Raw genomic sequence first — 20,285 nt, forward strand, 5'->3', positions numbered from 1 at the left:
CCCCTGGTATTCTCACCACTTAGGAAATCAGAGGAGTTTATGAGCTCTGGGGCAAAGACCAATATGTTTTCTCTTATTTCACTCTTAGCTTCTCAGTCCAGACCTGGTAACACAGGCAGAGTGTGTCTCGCACATTTGATGTGAATGGGTTCCCTGCCACAGCGCTGCGGTCAGTGGCGGCTCCATCCAAGCTCAAGGGTCACTAATTCTAGAAACAAGTGGCCCTTTCTTGGAAGACCAGAGCAGGACCCATGCCCCTAGATAAAAAAAAAACCTCATCAAAGAGATGTAGCAAAGTAAGAAGCAGCTCTGACAATAGGCAGAAGAATCCCGGACAACAGTGTAAATGTTGAAGCAGTTTTAGGTCTTCCTTTGAGTCTGCTACCTTGTCAGTGGTTGTGGCAGAATTCAGCCCAAGATTTCTTCTCCTTGTCACCTCTCACCTGGTCACAAGGTTGGGGTTGTGCAACCCCTAGTTATTTTCTAGATCTAACCGATGGACGCCTCTGCAATCCACAATCCACCCAGGAGAGCTCAGAACACAGAACGACCACAGGGCTTCCCCCAGCTTGCTTCTAGGCTTGTAGCCTGGAGACGTGTCCTAGAAGTGAGATTTCTTGGTGCAGTGCTCTACACGGGTCTGCTGAAAGACATCATTGCCCTACCCGCCGCCCCCCACCAACCTCAGCTGAACCTGTTTTAGATGAAAAGACAAACTCACTGTGAACGGGTCGTAGGAAGGTTCCGGGGTTGCTGAAGTTGCGCTCTCGTACATGGGGTTCGAGATATTCTCAGGCTGCTGCTTGCCAAGAGCTGCGACGTCAATGTCCTCTTCCGACTGCTTGGACAGACAAGCACAGGGCTGAGCACCACGAAGTCCGCAAGGTGGGGTGTCGCAGCCAAGTCGGAAGCTAAGGCAAGCCCCGCCCCCACCTCCACCTCCGGGAACTTTTCTGTTGTCCTTTTATTGAGATCTGACTTAGATGTAATATCATGCACCAATCTTAAGTGTTCAGCTCAGTGACTTCTTAAATATGTTCACCCATGTGTGGCCACCACCCAAATCAGCACACAGGGCATCTCCATCCTCCAGGAGGTGCCCTCACGCCCCCTGCCTGCCAATATCTGGTCCCGCCCATGGTAACTGCTTTTCTGACTCCCATCACCTGGAATGGTTTTACCTGTCCTTGAACTTAATATAAAAGAAATTGTGCAGCGTGGCACTTTTGCTAAATGTGATGTATATAATGCTTGTACAGGTTATCGGCCAGAAGGAAGCAGCAGTGCTTGGGGGCTGCAGGCATATCCAGCCCGCAGGGTTCCCATGGTGAACTAAGACCCACTGACCTGGAATGTGGGTTGAGCTGTTCAAATTGGGCCAGTGTGTTTCACTGGCTGTGACCTGAGGCCTCTGGCTGTGCAGGCCCCCCACTGTGTCCCCACCCTCAGAGTCAGCTTTGAAGCTTGTCTTGTGATTCCTCCAAGGTGAGTGGCCTCCTGGGCCCCTGGTGAATTTGGCTCCAAGCCACACCTGTGGCATGAAGGGCTACTGGCTGCCCTTCGCCCTCCTCCATCCTCTGATTCAGCCAGGTAGAGGGCCCTGGAGCTGCCACTGCTGATCTCTTCGGGGCAGAGGCCCCATCCAGGAGACAGGAAAAGTGTGCCAAGTGCTCAGCGAGGAAGCAGCCGGTCTGCTGGAGTAGCCCAGAGCCAGGGCTGGGTTTCAGAGTGGACCCCCATCCCCATGGTCCTGTTTTTCTCTGTCTCACCTCAAAATGCTGGAAGCCAATCGTTCTCCGGTTTAGTCGAAAGTAGGAGTACGCTGCCAAAGCAAGGGCTCCAATGACCAGGATGATGGCAAAGAACACCCCTGTTCCCAGGCCGGTGTGGCCTGGCGTCTACACACAGAAAGGGCAACGGTTGGTACCAGAACTGGTGACTTCCCCAAAGAGGCATGCTTCCTGGAGCCCACCCCATTCTGGCTTGCCTGAGGCATCTTGTGCCGGTTGGGATAAAAATAATGATAAAGCTGTCAATATGTATCTAGCCCTTACTACTTCCAGGGTCTGTTCTAAGCCCCCTTACATAAAATAATCCATTTAAATGCATAATAACAAAGAGATAAGAACAGTTTCTACTGTTTCCATTTTTATACGGGAGAACAGAGACACACAGAGGGTAAGCACTTGCCCAGTGTCACACAGCCCATAAGTGGTAGAGGTGGGCTTTAAAGCCAGCCTGGTTTTGGAGCTTCATACCTTTAGAACAAAGTTAGAAAACTAACATCACCACCAACTGAACACAGCCAGCTGACCAACTCTTATAAAGCATGTGCCAGGAACTGTCTTTATTATTTTACATTAACTCATTGTCTTCCCAAGAATCCAGGGAAGAAGGCATTTTGACCTCCATTTTGCAGATAAGAAAAATGGGGCTCGATGATGTTTGGGGCTCGTCTGAGTTCACATGGTTACAAAGTGGAGGGGCTCAGGATTTTCACTCCCCTTCCAGTGGTTTCTCCACTGGCAGATTCTGCCCTTTTTATTCAGCAAATATTGGTGCTGACACGTGTTATGTCACTGACACACTGGATGCGGTCTGGGCATCCCTGAGGCCAGCTGCCATGGATGGGGTGACAGGGCTCCCAGGAGTAGCTTGCTACTTGGGGAGTGGACATTGAGGCTCCTCCTTACCAGGAATGCTGTATACTCACCCCTGGGATAGAGGGAGCTTTTAAAGGCTTGGAAATGACATGAATAATCCCATTGGAGGCAAAGATGTCCCACTGCAGAATGGCTCTTCCATCAACGAACCTGGTCTCCTAGGGAGGTGAGAAGAGGGCTGTCTATCAGATATCTCTGACTATCTGATTCTTTCTTTCCATGTGGGCAGACTTAGCAGCAGCAGCAGCCCTTCCACAGAAGAAAGTCGTCCAGTTTCCCTGAGGTCCGGGAGCCTGGGTTTCAGGCCCGTTCTCACTGACGGGCAGGATGGGGCTTGTGCTCACCCTCTGGACAGCCCAGAACAGCACATTAGTAGTTCTTGTGCCAACAAACTGTTCTGTGCTGCAGAGAACCCAGGAGGTCATTCTGTCCAGCCCACTTGTTTAACAGATGAGGGGTCAGAAGGAAAATGGTGTGATCACATAGTTCGTGATCACACACACCAAGATCACATAGGTAGTAGGTGGCAAACCCCATGCCTCAACTTCAGACCCACTGCTGTGAACATCACACCACACAAGAAAGGGATGTTAAGTGAGCTAATTCCTCGCTAATCAAAGTGTGAGCCACTGGCTTGTGGTGTGGGCAGACACCCGGGAGTTGATTAGAAATGCAGAACCTGGGGCCCCACAGCCCAGCTGCTGAATTACAATATGCATTTTAACAAACTCATAAGTGATTTAAGTGCCTGTTAAAGTTTGAGAAGTACTGGTCTAAACTGATCTTCAATAATAAAGATCATTTATTAGGTAAGTATTAAAAATATTCATTAGGGCTTCCCTGGTGGTCCAATGATTAGAAGTCCGTCCACCTTCCAGTGCAGGGGACACTGGTTCGTTCCCTGGCCTGGGAAGATCCCACATGCCTTGAAGCAACTGGACCCATGTGCCACAATTACTGAACCCGTGCCCTAGAGCCTGCAAGCCACAACTACTGAGCCCATACACCATAAATGCTGAAGCCTTTATGTGTGCCCCAGAGCCCGTGCTCTGCAACAAGAGAAGCCTCTGCAATGAGAAGCCCATGTGCAGCAACGAAGACCCAGTGCAGCCAAAAATAACTAAATAAAATTTAAAAAATACTCAGTGTTTATAAAAAATATTCATTTAGCCCTTGCTACATGTCAGATACCATTATCACACGTCAAAATCCCTGAATCACTGAATCTCCATAAAAGCATATGATCTGACAAAACCACAATGAGGTATCACTTCACACCAGTGAGAATGGCCATCATCAAAAAGTCTACAAATAATTATTAATGCTGGAGAGGGTGTGCAAAAAAGGGAACCCTCCTACAGTGCTGGTGGGAATATAAATTGGTGCAAAAACTATGGAGAACAGTATGGAGTTTCCTCAAAATACTAAAATTAGAGCAACCACATGATCTTGCAATCCCACTCTTGGGCAAATTGCTAGAGAAAACCATAATTCCAAATGATACATGCAGCCTAATGTTTATGGTAGCACTATTACAGTAGCCAAGACTTGGAAGCAACTTAAATGAGCATCAACAGATGAATGAATAAAGAAGATGTGGTACATATAAACAATGGAATATTACTCAGCCATAAAAAGAATGAAATAATGCCATTTGGAGCAACATGGATGGACCTAGATTATCTTACTAAGTCAGAAAGGTAAATTTTGAATGTATCATATATGGAATCTAAAAGAAAAAGATGAACTTGTCTCCAAAACAGAAATAGACTCATAGAATATTTCTGTAAATTAATGGTTTAAATTAGACAGCATATTAAAAAGCAGAGACATTACTTTGCCAACAAAGGTCTGTTTAGTCAAGGCTATGGTTTTTCCAGTGGTCATGTATGGATGTGAGAGTTGGACTGTGAAGAAAGCTGAGCGCCAAAGAATTGATGCTTTCAACTGTGGTGTTGGAGAAGACTCTTGAGAGTCCCTTGGACTGCAAGGAGATCCAACCAGTCCATCCTAAAGGAGATCAGTCCTGGGTGTTTGTTGGAAGGACTGATGCTGAAGCTGCAACTCCAATACTTTGGCCACCTGATGTGAAGAGCTGACTCACTTGAAAAGACCCTGATGTTGGGAAAGATTGAGGGCAGGAGGAGAAGGGGAGGACAGAGGATGAGATGGTTAGATGGCATCACCGACTCAATGGACATGGATATGGGTAGACTCCGGCAGTTGGTGATGGACGGGTGTGCTGTGGTTCATGGGGTTGCAAAGAGTTGGACATGACTGAGCGACTGAACTGAACTGAAAGGTTAACAAAACAGAAAGGTGGGAGGAGGGATAAATTAGGAGTACAGGATTAACATACATAATGTGAAAAAAGTGTCAGTCGTGTCCGACTCTTCCCATAGACTGTAGCCTGCCAGGCTTCTCTGTCCATGGAATTCACCAGGCAAAAATACTGGAGTGGGTAGCCATTCCCTTCTCCAAGGTTCCTTCTCACAGGAACTATATAGTTCCCTGTGCTATTGTCTGAGCCACCAATTGGTCAGAGGGTCAATATTTTGTAATAATTTATATAGGAAAAGAATCTGAAAATACATATATATCTGAATATATCTATAAAAAACTGAATCATCTTGCTGTGCTCCTAAAACTAGTACAACACGTAAATCAACTAGACTTCGGTTGAAAGAATACTTTAGAAGCCTGTGATGTGAACACCATGGTCATGTTACCACCACCCCATCACCACTTCTAATATCACAACCACCACCATCATCCCCACCATCGTCATCGAAACAGTCAACACCACCATTATCAAAGTAATATCGCTGTTACCATCATAAGCATCATCACAGCTATCGCCATCATCAACACATCACCGACACCCCTGTCTTTCAGATGAGGAAACTGGGACCCAGAGAAGTTCAGACAAGTTACCTAAAGTCCTAGAGCTAGTGGGCGGCAGACATACTAGGGTCACTTGACTTCAAGGCTCACGTGTTAATACCTGGGATAGGCTGACAATCTGACAGAAATAAAGGCAGAGAATCAGACAGCTTTAGAATGGTTTCATTTATAGGTCCTCATTATCAGCTTCTGGGGCTGGCGGTCACTGGGGCCTTAGTTCTCAAGGGGTAGCGGCTGCCTGACAGTATGGTGTGTTCTGGTCTTCAGCCGGTACCATCTTACTGCAGCTTTAGAGTTTTCTTTCGCATTATAAGCGTTGCCATCTATTAAGTACCTACTCTATGCTAGAAACTTTGCATTTATTATCTCCATTTCTCCCAATAAGCCCAGAAGACTTTTCATACCAGTTGGCGCTGGTCCTGGCTGGAGGTGATGAGCAGCTGGCTTCCCAGCCTCGTGTGCACGATGGTACCATTGACAAGGTCATTGTAAAAAAAGATGTTGATGTTGGAGAGGTGGTGTTCTATGTCCCGCCCAGACAGGGTCTGAGAGGAGAGGAGAGACATAAGAATGGTCTTTAAAAGTCAAGCAGTATTTTTTCATTTTCATGATAAGGATGACACAGAAAAAAAAAAAATCACTTCTCAAGGCCTTGGCTTTTCTGCCTCCAGTTTGAAAGTCAATGGTCTAAGCAAAGCTTCCCAGTGATGTCCTGGGAGGAGTGGGTCTCGAGTGGGTAAAAGTGAGCAGAGGTATTGCTTCTCTCAGCCCTCAGTGGGATAGGGGCTCGAGGCTGTTGGAGCCTATGGGTGGGCTTAATAAACGCTGCCAGCTCCTCTGTGTGCCATGACACGAAGGAGCTCGGTGTGGTAGATCAGTTGCATCCCTGGCCCCAGTTCTTCACCTCTCCCTGTATCCTTGCCCTTTGCCGTATAACTCTGAGGGCCTCGCACTCTGGCTTTTTGGGTGTGTGGTATGTTAGCAAATGAGACCAGACAGGGTCTTAGAAAGTGCTGGCATTTTCTGCCAGAAGAACATGCCTGAGATAACCTGCTGAAGCCTGAGAGCCCTGTGGAGCAGAGTCCCAGACAGGCCAGGCTAGATCGGCTGATGGCCAGCCCAGCTCAGACACGCAAGCATGCCTGGCCAAGCCCAGAACTGCCAGCTGATCTGCAGCTGTGTGAGCCACATAAATGTAGCTACTGCACTATGGGGTCATTTGTGGCATTGCATCGTTGAGGTGGTAACTGATACTGTCTAGAAGCACTAAACACAGATACCAGGAACCCAGCTCACCTCGTTTTCCCCGAGCCCACTGTTCTGGGGCACAAAGAGGGTGCTTCGGATTGACAGGTCAGTCAGGTGTTTCAGGAATGCCTGGCCTCTGGCTGAGCTGTTGGAATACGCCAGCACTTCCTGGGGATAGGAAGGAGGTGGTCAGAAGGATCAGCATGGTGTTCAGGGAGGGACTGGCTGGAGAGGGTGGCATCACCCCTTTGGGAGTATTCCTGATGATCACCCCAGCTCAGGCTGCCACTCATCTGCTCATCTTTCTGACTGCCCCTTGGGAAAATTTTAGGAGGATTTTTCCTTTCCTTGATAAATCCTATGGTCCTAAGACACAGCCAGATCACAGGCCATTCTCAACAAGGCAGCTTGTGTAGGCTTTGAAATCTTAAGTGAATTCTGGAGTCTTCTTTTGCCAAAAATTTGCAAGGCGCCCGCTTCACCCAGAGGAAAAGCCGAAGTCCTTACAGTGCCCACGAGGCCCAAACCACCTGGACTCTTGCTCCTCTGACCCTGCACCCAGCTGTCCTCTTGCTCACCCTGCCCCAGCCACACTGGCCTCCTTGACGTTCCTCAGGCTTGCTCAGCAACGTCCTGCCTTTCATCCTTTGCCTGGCTGTTCCTTACACCTGGAATATTCTTCCTTGAAATCTGCATGGCTAACTTCCTCTCTTCTGTCCACAGTTTGTTTACATCTTACCTTCTCACTAAGGCCTTCTCTCATCACTCTGGGCAACATGGGAACCCTGTGGGTCCCCTCCCCACCCCCATAGTCTAGATCACCTTCTAGCATTCAATACTATTTGCTTTATTCTGTTTCTTGTCTGTTTTGTTCACTGATATATCTCAAGCACATTGTTAAGTACTCAATAAATATTCACTGAACAGATTTTAAGAAATCGCACTATGCAGTTCAGCACTGTCATCATGCAGAGAGCCCTGCTGCTGCCCAGAGAAGTTGAGAATTTGCTGAAGGGCACACAGCCAGTGGGTTTTGTTCTACAAAGTCTTTTATCTGAGCTGCTGTCACAAGCCACACTCCCACACAGCACAAACATTGGTTTGGGTGTTCATCTTTAGGATATTTACAGTAATCCTGAGTTTTTAGGCAAGTTAAGTGGATACCTTTGGTCTGTGGACAAAGACTCACTATTTTGGGGTCCTTGGTCTAGCTTCTGCCCTGTTCCTACAAGCCCTGTACTTATGCTCTGTCCCCTCTCCTTGGCTGTGTCCTTGACCTTGCTAAGCCTCAGTTTCTTTATCTTCAAAATGGGAATAATGGCAAAAGTGACTTCGTAAGGTTGCATAAGGATTTATTCTGTCTAACAAGTATTGCTGAGCACCTACTATATGCTAGCCACAAGGCAGAGAAAATAATTTCCCTTATGGAGCTTATGTTTTGTGAAGCAAGTGTAAAGTAACCTGAACAGCTCAGAGAATCCTCGTGTGAAGAAAATGCACAGGAAATGTTAGCTATTGTTATTATTGCTGTTATTAATATCAAAGCTCAGTTCTTTGATAAGTTCAGTTCAGTTGCTCAGTTGTGTTTGACTCTTTGTGACCCCATGAACTGCAGCACACCAGGCTTTCCTGTCTATCACCAACTCCTGGAGCTTGCATGTACTCATGTGCATTGAGTCAGTGATGCCATCCAACCATCTCATCCTCTGTCATCCTCTTCTCCTGCCTTCAATCTGTCCCAGCATCAGGGTCTTTTCCAATGAGTCAGTTCTTCACATCAGGTGGCCAAAGTATTGGAGTTTCAGCTTCAGCATCAGCCCTTCCAATGAACATTCAGGACTGATTTTAGGATTGACTGGTTTGAGCTCCTTGCAGTCCAAGAGACTCTCAAGAGTCTCCTCCAACACTGCAGTTCAAAAGCATCAATTCTTTGGTGCTCAGCTTTCTTCACAGTCCAACTATCACATCCATACATGACCACTGGAAAAACCATAGCTTTGACTAGATGGACCTTTGTTGGCAAAGTAATGTCTCTGCTTTTTAATATGCTGTCTAGGTTGGTCATAACTTTTCTTTCAAGGAGTAAGCATCTTTTAATTTCATGGCTGCAGTCAACATCTGCAATGATTTTTGAGCCCAAGAAAATAAAGTCTCTCACTGTTTCCATTGTTTCCCCATCTATTTCCCATGAAGTGATGGGACCGGATGCCATGATCTTAGTTTGGTGAATGTTGAGTTTCAAGCCAACATTTTCATTCTCCTCTTTCACTTTCATCGAGAGGCTCTTTAGTTCTTATTCGCTTTTTGCCATAAGGGTGGTGTCATCTGTGTATCTAATGTTATTGATATTTTTCCCAGCAATCTTAATTCCAGCTTGTGCTTCATCCAGCCCAGCATATCACATGATGTACTCTGCATATAAATTAAATAAGCAAGGTGACAATATACAACCTTGATGTACTCCTTTCCCAATTTCGAACCAGCCTGTTATTCCATGTCTGGTTCTAACTGTTGCTTCTTGACCTGCATACAGATTTCTCAGGAGGCAGGTCAGGTGGTCTGGTATTCCCATCTCTTGAAGAATTTTCCACAGTTTGTTGTGATCCATACAGTCAAAGGCTTTGGTGTAGCAGAAGTAGATAGTTTTCTGGAACTCTCTTGCTTTTTTGATGATCTAATGGATGTTGGCAATTTGATCTCTTTTCTAAATCTAGCTTGAACATCTGGAAGTTCATGGTTCACGTACTGTTGAAGCCTGGCTTGGAGAATTTTGAGCATTACTTTGCTAGTGTATGAGATGAGTGCAATTGTGAGATGAGTGCAATTGTGCAATAGTTTGAACATTCTTTGGCATTGCCTTTCTTTGGGATTGGGATGAAAATTGACCTTGTCCAGTCTTGTGGCCATTGCTGAGTTTTCCAAATTTGCTGGTATATTGAGTGCAGCACTTTAACAGCATGGCTCAACTGAATTCCATCACCTCTACTAGCTTTGTTCATAGTAATGCTTCCTAAGGCCCACTTGACTTCACATTCCAGGATGTCTGGCTCTAGGTGAGTGATCAACACCATCATGGTTACCTGGGTTATGAAGATCTTTTTTATATATTTCTTCTGTGTAGTCTTCCCATAGTCAACACCAATTCTTTCTCTAACGGGGACTTTCTCTTCATTGGACATGACTTATAGAATATTAAAGTGACTTTAAATGCAGTGCAGGAATTCCCTGGTGGTCTAATGGTTAGGACTCAGTGCTTTCACTGCTGAGGGTGTGGGTGTGATCCTTAGTTGGGGAACTAAGATCCTGCAAGCCATGTAGCATGGCCAAAACTAAATTTTTTTTTAAAGAAAAAAGTACAGTGAAAAATGCAAGTTGACCGTATATTGAGAATTTGGCCACTGGGTGATCACCAGGCAGATCTTAACTGTGCCCCACCCTGTCCATGAAGACACAAGAACAACTTATTCCTACAGGGTAGACTCTGAATCTGCTGTAGTCGCAGACAAACAGATGAGTTACCAGCTAACACCGGGACAGCATTTTCCATCTGCTAGCCACAGGGCTAAGCATTTTACAAATATCAAGTCATTTATTTATCACAATGACCCTATGAGATTGTGTCATCTCCATTTTACAGATGAGCAAACTGAGGCCCAGAAGGGAAAGCAACTCATTTAAGGTGATGCACCAAGTGGCAAATCTAAGTGTCAAACTTGGGCAGTGCGGCTGTGTCCACACTCTCAACCATGACTGTGAACCTCCGCCTTCTCTCAAGGACTAGACTCTCTCATATCTGCTTTGAGTTCACCCCTCTACCCCAAGGTGAAAGCAAACAGATGTGGTACAGACCTTTAGGAAGTTTGTGAGTGAGGGGAAGGACATTAGGACCTGCAACAGATTTCCACTGCACGAGAAGCCATCTCCCACATAGCCCACCTTGCAGGTGCAGTTCACATCTGGAAGTCAGAAATACATAGAGTCACACTGGGGAGGCAGGCATCTTGGCTACCCCATCTCACGCTGGGAGGTCGGCCAGCCCAGCTGAGGATGGCTTAGCAGCTGCATGGCCTGGAATCTGAAGCGAGGTTGGGGCCATTACCTTTCATCCGGTAGCAGAAGACATCCCACATCTCGCTCTTGTTGTTTCTTGGTCCGTAGTCCACTATCCCGACGATACCAGAGCCGCAGTTCTGGGAGGCATAGGATGTGGGGTAGGCTACTCGCCCACTGTCTAGCCAACCTGCTGAGCAGAGGTGGTACTTGGCCTGTAGAGACAAAGATGTGGATGTTGGTCAGCTGTGATTTCATATCTGTTGTGGAGTTTTGTGGCTAATGTCTGACTCCCCCATCAGACCGAAAACTCCATGGAGTCAGGAGTTATGGCTCATTTTGCCTATTGTACCCCTGTGCCTGGAACATAGTAGGTGTTCATTACATTTTTGTTGATTGAGCCACTGGATGGATGAAAGTGGTGCCTTCTCTTCCCTGTAAGTGCTCAAGTCCTAACGAGCAAGCAGGCATGTGTCTGCATGCTCAGTTGCTCAGTAGTGTCCGACTCTTTGCAACCCAATGGACTGTACCCCGCCAGGCTCCTCGGTCCATGGGATTATCCCAGTAAGAATACTGGAGCAGGTTGCCATTTCCTCCTCCAGAGGATCTTCCTAACCCCGGGATTCCTAACCCCAAGTCTCCTGCAGCTCCTGCACTGGCAGGCGGATTCTTACTGCTGAGCCACCTGGGAAGCTTGAGCAAGAAGGAGAAACAAGAAATTCTGACCCTACAAGATGCTGGGTCCTGGCATCAAGGGCTTTGTTCCTTGTAAAGAAATGTCAGGTCTGAAGATCTGGTCATGACGGAGGTTGGAGGAAGGGCAGTAAAATCACGAGGATGGGCAGTGATCTTGTGAGCACTCACTGGTAGGCTACTCCGAGTTGCTGACCTTTCCAAATGGGCTGGGCTTCTGATGTTAGAGGCCGAGAGAGCTCTGGACAGAGCTTCATTTCCTACCTGGCTGACAGCTGGGGCAATTTCTCTGTACGCCCTTGGCAATGCCCCCAGGCATAGGGAACCTGGGCTATTGCAGAGACACTTGGCTGCCTTTGGGCTCAGGGACACCCTAGGCTTGTGGGTAACTGATCTTCTGGTTTCCAGCCGTGAGGTGAAAACTTCCAGTCAGTGCCTCTGCCTTGGTGGTTGAATGTCATGATCGGGAGCAGACTTGTGGAGTTGGGGTATGTTGAGTCCTGGATCTGCCACTTCTTGGTTGGGTGACATTGGACATGTTACCTTTCCGAACCTCAGTTGCCCTATCTGTAAGATGGCAGTAGGAACACCTACCTCCAGGGATGTTGTAAGAATGGACAATAAGGTCAGTGAAGCACCCACTCTGTGCTGACATGTAACAGACCCACAGTGGACATGCTCGGGAGCTCCCTGAACTCCCCCCTCCAGGAAGGCAACAGCCAAAGACTCCCCTGTGTTAAGGAAGCGGCAACCCTACCATGTACACCCAGAAGACCCTGCCTGCATGGCACCCACAGATTGGCAACCCACCTTCTGGGCATAGGAGAGCTGGTTGTAGGTTGCCATGGTTGCAGCTTCCTGAGCACAGGCCTCTCTGGCTTTGTCAAAGGTCAGCTTGTACTGGCCGAGCGGGGAGCGTAGATGGAACACTCCGACGGTGGTATCTAGAAGGGGGAAGAGAGGAATTGTTCAGCCCCACACCTCAGCTGGCAGTTCTCCCAGCAGAGATTTTCAAAGTGGAATTCTGGCCACATCCCAGGGTTTCTTGGGATGCCACTTTCCTTTGAGATGTAATTTAAAATACTTCTTTCTTTTCTAACTATGAAAGTAGCATGTGTTCAAGGTGGAAATGTGGGCCAGACAGAAAAGAAAAGAAATAAAAAGCACCCATCTTCCTGCTCTCTGGAAATAATCATTAGTCCATGGCTAACATTTTGATGTACTTCTGTCCAGAATTTTCATTTTTGTAACTTTTAATTTTGATGTAATTTCACCCTTTCAGTCTTTTTTCTATTCATTTGTGGGTCATATATATCACAAATATGGCAGTATGCTGCATGTATAGTTTTTAGAAGTATTTCTTACAACATTCTTTCTGAGGATTCTTTCCCAGTATTATACATTTTCTCTGACAACATGATTTTACCTTGATTCTTTTAAGCACTTATTGTGAACTTCAAAGCCATGGAAAAAAAAATACATTAAAATGAGTTTCTGCCAAGGAACCCATGTATTTTCTGATTGCCATTATGCCTTTAAAAAAGTTTTCTAGCCATTTTCCCCTTAGATACTAGAAAATATTCATAACTTTAAAATATATGATATCTCTTTTAAACCAATTAATGCAGAGATCAGAAACAAATCAAGAACCAAGTCACATTTTTATATTGTCAAGTTCATTATCAGATGACACTAAAAGGGTACATTCTACCCTCCACAAGAGCTAAGATTAAGGTTTTCTTTATTCTTTTTGGCTGCTCTGCCTGTGGGATCTTAGTTCCCTGACTAGGAATCAAACCTATGCCCCCTGCAGGGCAAGTGTGGAGACCAAACCAGTGAAAGTGAAAATCGCTTCATCATGTCTGATTCTTTGTCACCCCATGGACTATACAGTCCCTGGAATTCTCCAGGCCAGAATACTGGAGTGGGCAGCCTTTCCCTTCTCCAGGGGATCTTTGCAACCCAGGGACTGAACCCAGGTCTCCCGCATTGCAGGCAGATTCTTTACCATCTGAGCCACAAGGGAGGCCCAAGAATACTGGAGTGGGTAGCCTATCCTTTCTCCAGCGGATCTTCCCAATCCAGGAATTGAACCAGGATCTCCTACATTGCCGGCAGATTCTTTACCAACAGGAAATGCACAAGATTTTCTTCTTTGACCATAGCCAATAGTATATTCATTCCACAGGCCATATAATATTGTCAGCCAGATCTGGAACATAAGCACTCACCAACAGGACAGCTTGGGGAGGAATGGATAGGTGTTTAGCCTCGTATCCTTGCCGTGACAAGACAATTCTTAATTGTGTCTTTGAGAGGATATAACAGTATATTCAATCATCATTTACCAATTTGTAATTTCTCATTTTTTGTGATGTTAGGTAATGCTGGGGTGGTGTGAAGTGAAAGTGTTAGTTGCTCAGTAGTGTCCAACTCCTTGTGACCCCGTGGACTGTAGCATGCCGGGCTCCTCTGTTCATGGAATTCTCCAGGCCAGAATACCGAAGTGGGTTGCCATTCCCTTCTCCAGGGGATCTTCCTGACCCAGGGTTCGAACCCAGGTCTCCTGCATTGCAGGCAGATTCTTTACTGTCTGAGCCACCAGGTTAACTTTATTCAATTCTTAGATTATTCCTATAGGATGTGTCCCTTGAAATGGTGCTATGAGTCTTGGCTTGAATTATTGTATTGCTTTCCATACACATTGCCAAACTGGTTGCCTCAAAGGCTATGCCGGTTTGCCCTCCTCTGAACTATGTGAGACTAGGCATGTCCCCCTGAGTGTGGAATGACTCTGTGACCTGCCCACCAGGACGGCTGGGCCATTATCCCAATGCCGTCTTGTCTTGCTAAGGGTAACCACTCAGCTACAACAGAAGGTGGATCCAAATGTGACTCCTGGTCGCTCAGTATCACTACCATAATTTTCTTGGTATTCATAATAAAGTAGAAGAATGAAGCCCCTGGGAGAAGATGGGTGATGCTCTATGCAATGAATGGATTCTGTGAGCTGTGGGAACAGGCAGGACTGGCTAAATGAACTGTGCTCTAAAGAAAAAACCCAAGTATCTCTTAATTCCACATTCCTCCTGGCAAATGACTCATGAATCAACATCTCTTATCCCAGCTGATCATTCTTGACCCCATCCTACATAGCAACTGCCTACAGAATCTCTGCTTTGAAGTCCTACCATCACCTTGTGATGGAACTTGGAAGATCCACAATCACCTTGAACATAGAATGTCCCCAACCAAGCTTTCAAAGTTCTTGGGTCCCCTTCTCCCAGATTGCTCTAATACCACCATTGAATTGGCCTCTCGAGATGGAAACCTTACATTATGGTGGATCCTTTCCTTTTCTTCACTCTCCATGTCTACAGAGTGCCCTTCTCTCCTGGTATCATTCCTCTTCCCAGTAGAGACCCTGCTACCTTGGGGTCATAGCCTTGGTAATACACCATACCCCCTCGTTGCCTCATCCTTCCCAACTACCCTTGATAATTCTCTGCTGTCCACGAGTCCTCCCAGCAGAAATGCCTTGCCAGCTCCTCTCTGCTTAATCAGCTCAAGCATCTTTTAAGCCTCCACTGTAGTCCCCGGGGAGTTGTTTCCTGCCCAAGACTGCTTATATCATTACTTTGAGGGTTAGAATTTTAACACATGAATTTGTGAGGAACACAAACATTTAGTCCATAATATGTATTAAGTCCTAAGACACCTCCAACTCATTTGGGGGATGAAATAGAGGGTATATAAGCAGGAGAAATACATAGGATATATGACAATATGTGACAGTCTCTTTTTTAAAGGAGATTCCCAGTGTAGTTGAAGCCTTTTTAAGATTAATAAAACTGGGGGAAGAAAAGTAGTAAGACAGACAATAGCAATTTATCTCATGTAAGCAAGCAGCTTTTGGCAGGCAGAGCTCTCTGCAGGAGGCCCCCTTGTCTTGTCACTAACCTTAAACCAGGCATCCCCATGTTCTACCCATCTCCAACCCTAGCCCAGCTTTCAAATCTTTTGATTACATAATACCTTCCCCTAATGTGTTGGTTTCTTCTGTAGATCGAAGAAGTAGAAATGAAGAATAAGTAATTAACAGATGACCAGATCTCTTCCCCAGCTTCCCCTTCAGTCATTTCATGAACCGACTGTGTGAACAAGAGAGCATCTACAGAAAAATCATAAGAAGTCGACCTGCACACAGTGGGGGATAGTGACAACTCTGTCCCCGATCATCGCAATGATTAACTGAGATTATGTCCCTGTTTCCCTTTAAAAGCTTTCACGGCTGAGTAGAATCTTTGGAGGTTGGTTTGGGGAGGGGGACACAGAGTCCACCACGTCCCCAGATTGCTGGTACCTTTCCTTTCGACCAACGTTTGTGAATATTGATTTTGTAAGTGGTGAGCAGTGAGACCTGATTTGCTAACAATGATGTTGTTAGCATCATGATGCTAACAATGGCCAATGATGAAGGTGGGGCCTTTGGGAGATTATTAGGTAAGGAGGTTGGAACCACAATGAGTGGGCAGAGCCCTTATAAAAGGGACCCCAGAGAGCTCCCTGTTCCTTCTGCTTGTGCAGACACTAGGAGAAGTCAGTGGTCTGCAACCTGGAAGACAGTCCTCAGCAGAACCCCACCACGTGGGCACCCTGATCTCAGGTTTCCAGCCTCCAGAGCTGAGAAATAAATTTCTGTTGTTTATATGCCACCTGGGCTATATTGCAGCAGCCCAAACAGACCAAGCCAGTACATAGCAGGTGTTAACTTAACAGTTATTATTGAGATGTCAGAAAGCTGCGCCACTAAAATTACCATGTCTATAAAACAAACAGTAAATCCTGATTGGCCACAATGCACGATGCTCTAAATCGCTTTCTGAACCACTGCGGTCACTCCTTGCCGCATGCTCAGAACCCCACTAGTGGGTCCCAAATGGCTTTTCTCCATCAGGGGTCAAGATGCCCCACCACCCACATCTCTGCAGTGCTACCTGGCTTTTTATCGTGTGTTATGATTCTTAGTGTGATTCTACCTGTGGCTTTATGATAAACCATTCAAATCATCCATGGGAATGAGTGTAGTATATATGCTGATTGATGTGCTATTATTAAAACAACTACTAAGAAACTGCTGCTCTGCTTGTGGGCGGCACTATCTCTTTGTTATTTAATATCTTAAACTATGCTCCTCAGATTCACTTCCAATCCACAGTGGCAAGGGTTGCTAAGCAACCAGGGAAGAGTGAGTATAGTAGCTGACCTGCGAGCGAGCTCCTAGTTCTAACATTCACAGTCCAGTTCTGAGTGTACTCTGCCCCTGGACTGCAGAAGCCCACTACTTCCTGGGCAATGCATGGGCTGTTTGGTCCCAGTTTTTAAGACTTTCCCCTTTTGCTCTTACAGAGCTTCTTTCCCCCACCCTGAAGATCAGGCACTTTGGGTCAAGATCACTCTGACCTTGAAAGTGGAGGTCGGCACAGTCGGCATTGGCATGGCACTGCCCGTTGTCCTGCAGGCAGCGGTCGATGGGTAGCTGCTCTGGCTCACAGTCCAGCCCGTCTCCCACGTAATGACTTTTACATTCACATTTGTGCTTGCCCTAAGGGGACAGCAGGAAAGATGAAAGAGCCTCTTCTCTGGGCCCCCAGAATCCCATGTGCTCCACGGGCTACCATCCAGCATAGGAGATGCTCAGAAGGGTGAGCAACATGCCTCTCCTGTCCAGTGGGAGTTGAGTTACTGCTCTGTCTTGCTTTTGTCCAGACTCAGGATGGAGTGTCCTCCTTTACATCTCAGCTCAGTTGTCACTTCCTCAGAGAGACCCTCCCTGTCTCCTGATCCCTCTTATCACACTGGCCTGATTTCAGAACTGAGCATGCCTCTTCCTTCTATCACGTATAAACTTTTGATCGCTACATCCCTGACAGCTACAAGACCACATAGTAGGTGCTTGGTGACCATTTGTCGAGCCAATGAATGATCTCCTTTAATCCCCATGAACGATCCTGTGAGGTCTGCATTATTATGAGGCTCCTAATTTGTGGCTAAGGAAACTGAGGCTCAGAGAGGTTAAGCAGCCAGCCCCAGACTGCACAGCATATCAGGCCAGGAGCCAAGACTCAGAGGTTGCCTGACTGTTGAGTTCACATTCGTAGCCGTAATGGACATCATCTCCCACCGTCTTCCCTTCCCATCAGAGAAGGGGCGACAGGGCACTAACTGCACTCTAAAAAGGTGTAAGGGAGTGCACTTTCCCTGCCACTTCTTACTTTTTTGGTTTGTATTTTGAATAATTTTAGATTTATAGAAAAGATGCCAAAAAAAATTAAAAAAAAAAAGATGCAGAGAGTAGTTCCCTTATACTCTCCATCCAGTCTTTCCTAATGTTAACATCTTACCTAACCACAGTTCATTGTCAAAATTAAAAAACTAGTGTTGATGTCCTACTATTAACTAAACAATAGACTTTAAGTGGACCTAACCAGTTTTTCCAGGAAGGTCCTTTTCCTGCATCGGGTTCCACGTTGTATTTAGCTTGTTGACTTATCAAGAATTAGAGAAATAGACTTGGGTGGGAAGAAGGCTTAGGAAGAGGCCAGTGGTGACCTGAGTGGAGAAGCCAGGCTGGGGGAGGCACAGGTGGAACCCCACCCCCCATTTCCCCGGGACAGAGACTCACCGGGCCGGTCATCTTGCAGGTGGCATGCTCGTGACACCTGCCATTGAGGCCGTCTGCACAGGGGTCAATCGCTGTGCAGCTGCGGCCATCCCCCTGGTAGCCCTTCTGACAGCTGCAGGAGACCTTCGTGCCCTTCTGGGAGCACTTGGCGACCTCTGCACACCCGCCATTGTTCTGTTTGCAGAAATCCACAACTGCAAGAGCAGAGGAAGGTAGACTCCGTGTAACAGGGGCTTCGGATCAGGGTGTGGGTCACCCCAGGACGAGGCACACCGGGCGAGGAAATGGGCCCCAACATGTCAGTGCCTCCTCTCCCGGTGCCTGGTGGCCTCTGTGCTACCTCTGCCAACACTAGTGTCCTGCGGCTAACACCCTAATACTTTGGTCCCCAAGCTTTTTGGCACCAGGGACTGGTTCCATGGAAGACAATCTTCCCAGGGGCCAGGGGTTGCTTTCAGGGTGATTCAAGCTCATTACATTTACTATGCTCCTTGTTTCTATTATATCAGTTCCACCTTAGATCATCAGGTGTTAGACTCAGGAGGTTGGGGACCCCGCCCTAATAGACCAGGCCTGGGGATATCTGTCCACCTCAGCCCTTTTTAATCATAAACTTCTAGGCTCCACTTTGATAGTAGTTTTCTAATGAGTTTGGGTTTTTAATGTTAGAACATAGTTGGGTGTTTGTGTGTGTGTGTGTGTGTGTGTGTAGGGTTAAGGCACTACTGAGCACCTTGTGACACAGACACCGTTACCCCCATTCTACAGATGAAGAAACTGAAACTCAGAGCTTAACTGACCATCAAAGGCAAACTAGCTACAACGTGGAGGGGTTGGTTTTAAACCCAGGGTGGTTTGATTCCAAAGCCCACATTTCCCCCACTCTTTTGTGTTGCCTCTTAACCTTTGTTTTCATAATCCCCCAAGTTTCAACTTACTAATAGATTAGCTCCAGGACCAGGAGTAGCTGGAAAGCCCTCTGGTTTCTCTCTTCTGCCTCTCTGGCTGAGAGCATGAACATGAGGACAGAAGGCCCGAGGCTGGCAGAGTGGACAGACAGAACCTGGGTCTTTGCTGCCACTGAGGATGCTGAGCCAATTCTGGACTGCCTTGTGGCAGATTATAAAGTAGCAGGAATAGCAAGATCTCAGTTCTGTAAAGAAAGTACCTGTCCCTATATGAATAGGGACAGTCATGTTTTCATGAATATTCATGAAAACAGAAGGTACATGTGTCCGAGACTGCAAGTTTTCCCCTAATATCTCCTGTCTCCTTTTTCTGAGATTTATAGCTTAGCTCATGGTTGGCCAACCAAAGACTCCATTTCTCAGGTTCCTTTGTCCCAGGTGTGACAGAGAATGAGGTTCTAGACAATGTGATGGAGCAGACAGGAGTTTAACAACTTCTGTGTGTGCTAAGTTGCTTCAGCCGTGTCTGACTCTTTGTGACCCCATGGACTATAACCCACCAGGCTCCCCTGTCCATGAGATTCTCCAGGCAAGAATACTGGAGTGGGTTGCCATTTCCTCCTCCAGGGGATCTTCCTGACCCAGGGACTGAACCGTGTCTTCTGCATTGGCAGGTGGGTTCTTTACCACTAGCGCCACGCCACATGGGAACCTCTAGGTATGTCCTTAAAGGGAAAGAGGTTTGCCTCCCCCTGCCCTGACCTTCTTTCCTTCTGCTTCCTGGGATGTGCTTTTGGTCATGGCCATCTCAGGCCAGGTGAGTGAACAATGGCAGAGCAACAAGACAGAAGGAGTCTGGGCCCCAGACTTTCACAGAGAAACCCTATGTTAGCTCTGGGTACCTCCATCCAAAGTACTAAACAAGATAAAAATAAATATCTAAACATCTGCCTTGTTTATGCCACTGTTTATTTGGATCTCTGTGTGGCTGAACCCATATGCTAACTACTAGGGACAGAGACATAGATAGCTGTGTTCAAAGTGATTCTCACTGAGTGGTGAGAGTAAGTGTAGGTTTCACTGTTGTTTTAAAATTGCTGTTTAGTTGCTAAGTTGTATATGAGGGAAGCACTG

The 20,285-nt window shown here is 46.6% G+C and overlaps 1 protein-coding gene across 2 annotated transcripts in view; it reads right to left on the minus strand.

Moving 5' to 3' along the window:
- The window catches only part of STAB2 (stabilin 2), a 168,742-nt gene that overhangs the window by 3,266 nt on the left and 145,191 nt on the right, over positions 1–20,285 (minus strand). For both annotated transcript variants that reach the window (XM_045165397.1, XM_045165396.1), the window contains 10 exons: positions 18,244–18,437; positions 17,022–17,163; positions 12,369–12,502; positions 10,915–11,080; positions 10,665–10,771; positions 6,864–6,983; positions 5,972–6,112; positions 2,714–2,821; positions 1,770–1,898; positions 722–838 (listed from right to left, as the gene is read on the minus strand). In XM_045165397.1, the coding sequence (XP_045021332.1) occupies positions 722–838; positions 1,770–1,898; positions 2,714–2,821; positions 5,972–6,112; positions 6,864–6,983; positions 10,665–10,771; positions 10,915–11,080; positions 12,369–12,502; positions 17,022–17,163; positions 18,244–18,437 (1,358 nt within the window). The remainder of the gene's footprint in view (positions 1–721; positions 839–1,769; positions 1,899–2,713; positions 2,822–5,971; positions 6,113–6,863; positions 6,984–10,664; positions 10,772–10,914; positions 11,081–12,368; positions 12,503–17,021; positions 17,164–18,243; positions 18,438–20,285) is intronic.

This window comes from Bubalus bubalis, chromosome 4 (genome assembly GCF_019923935.1).
Source record: "Bubalus bubalis isolate 160015118507 breed Murrah chromosome 4, NDDB_SH_1, whole genome shotgun sequence".
NCBI lineage: Eukaryota > Metazoa > Chordata > Mammalia > Artiodactyla > Bovidae > Bubalus > Bubalus bubalis.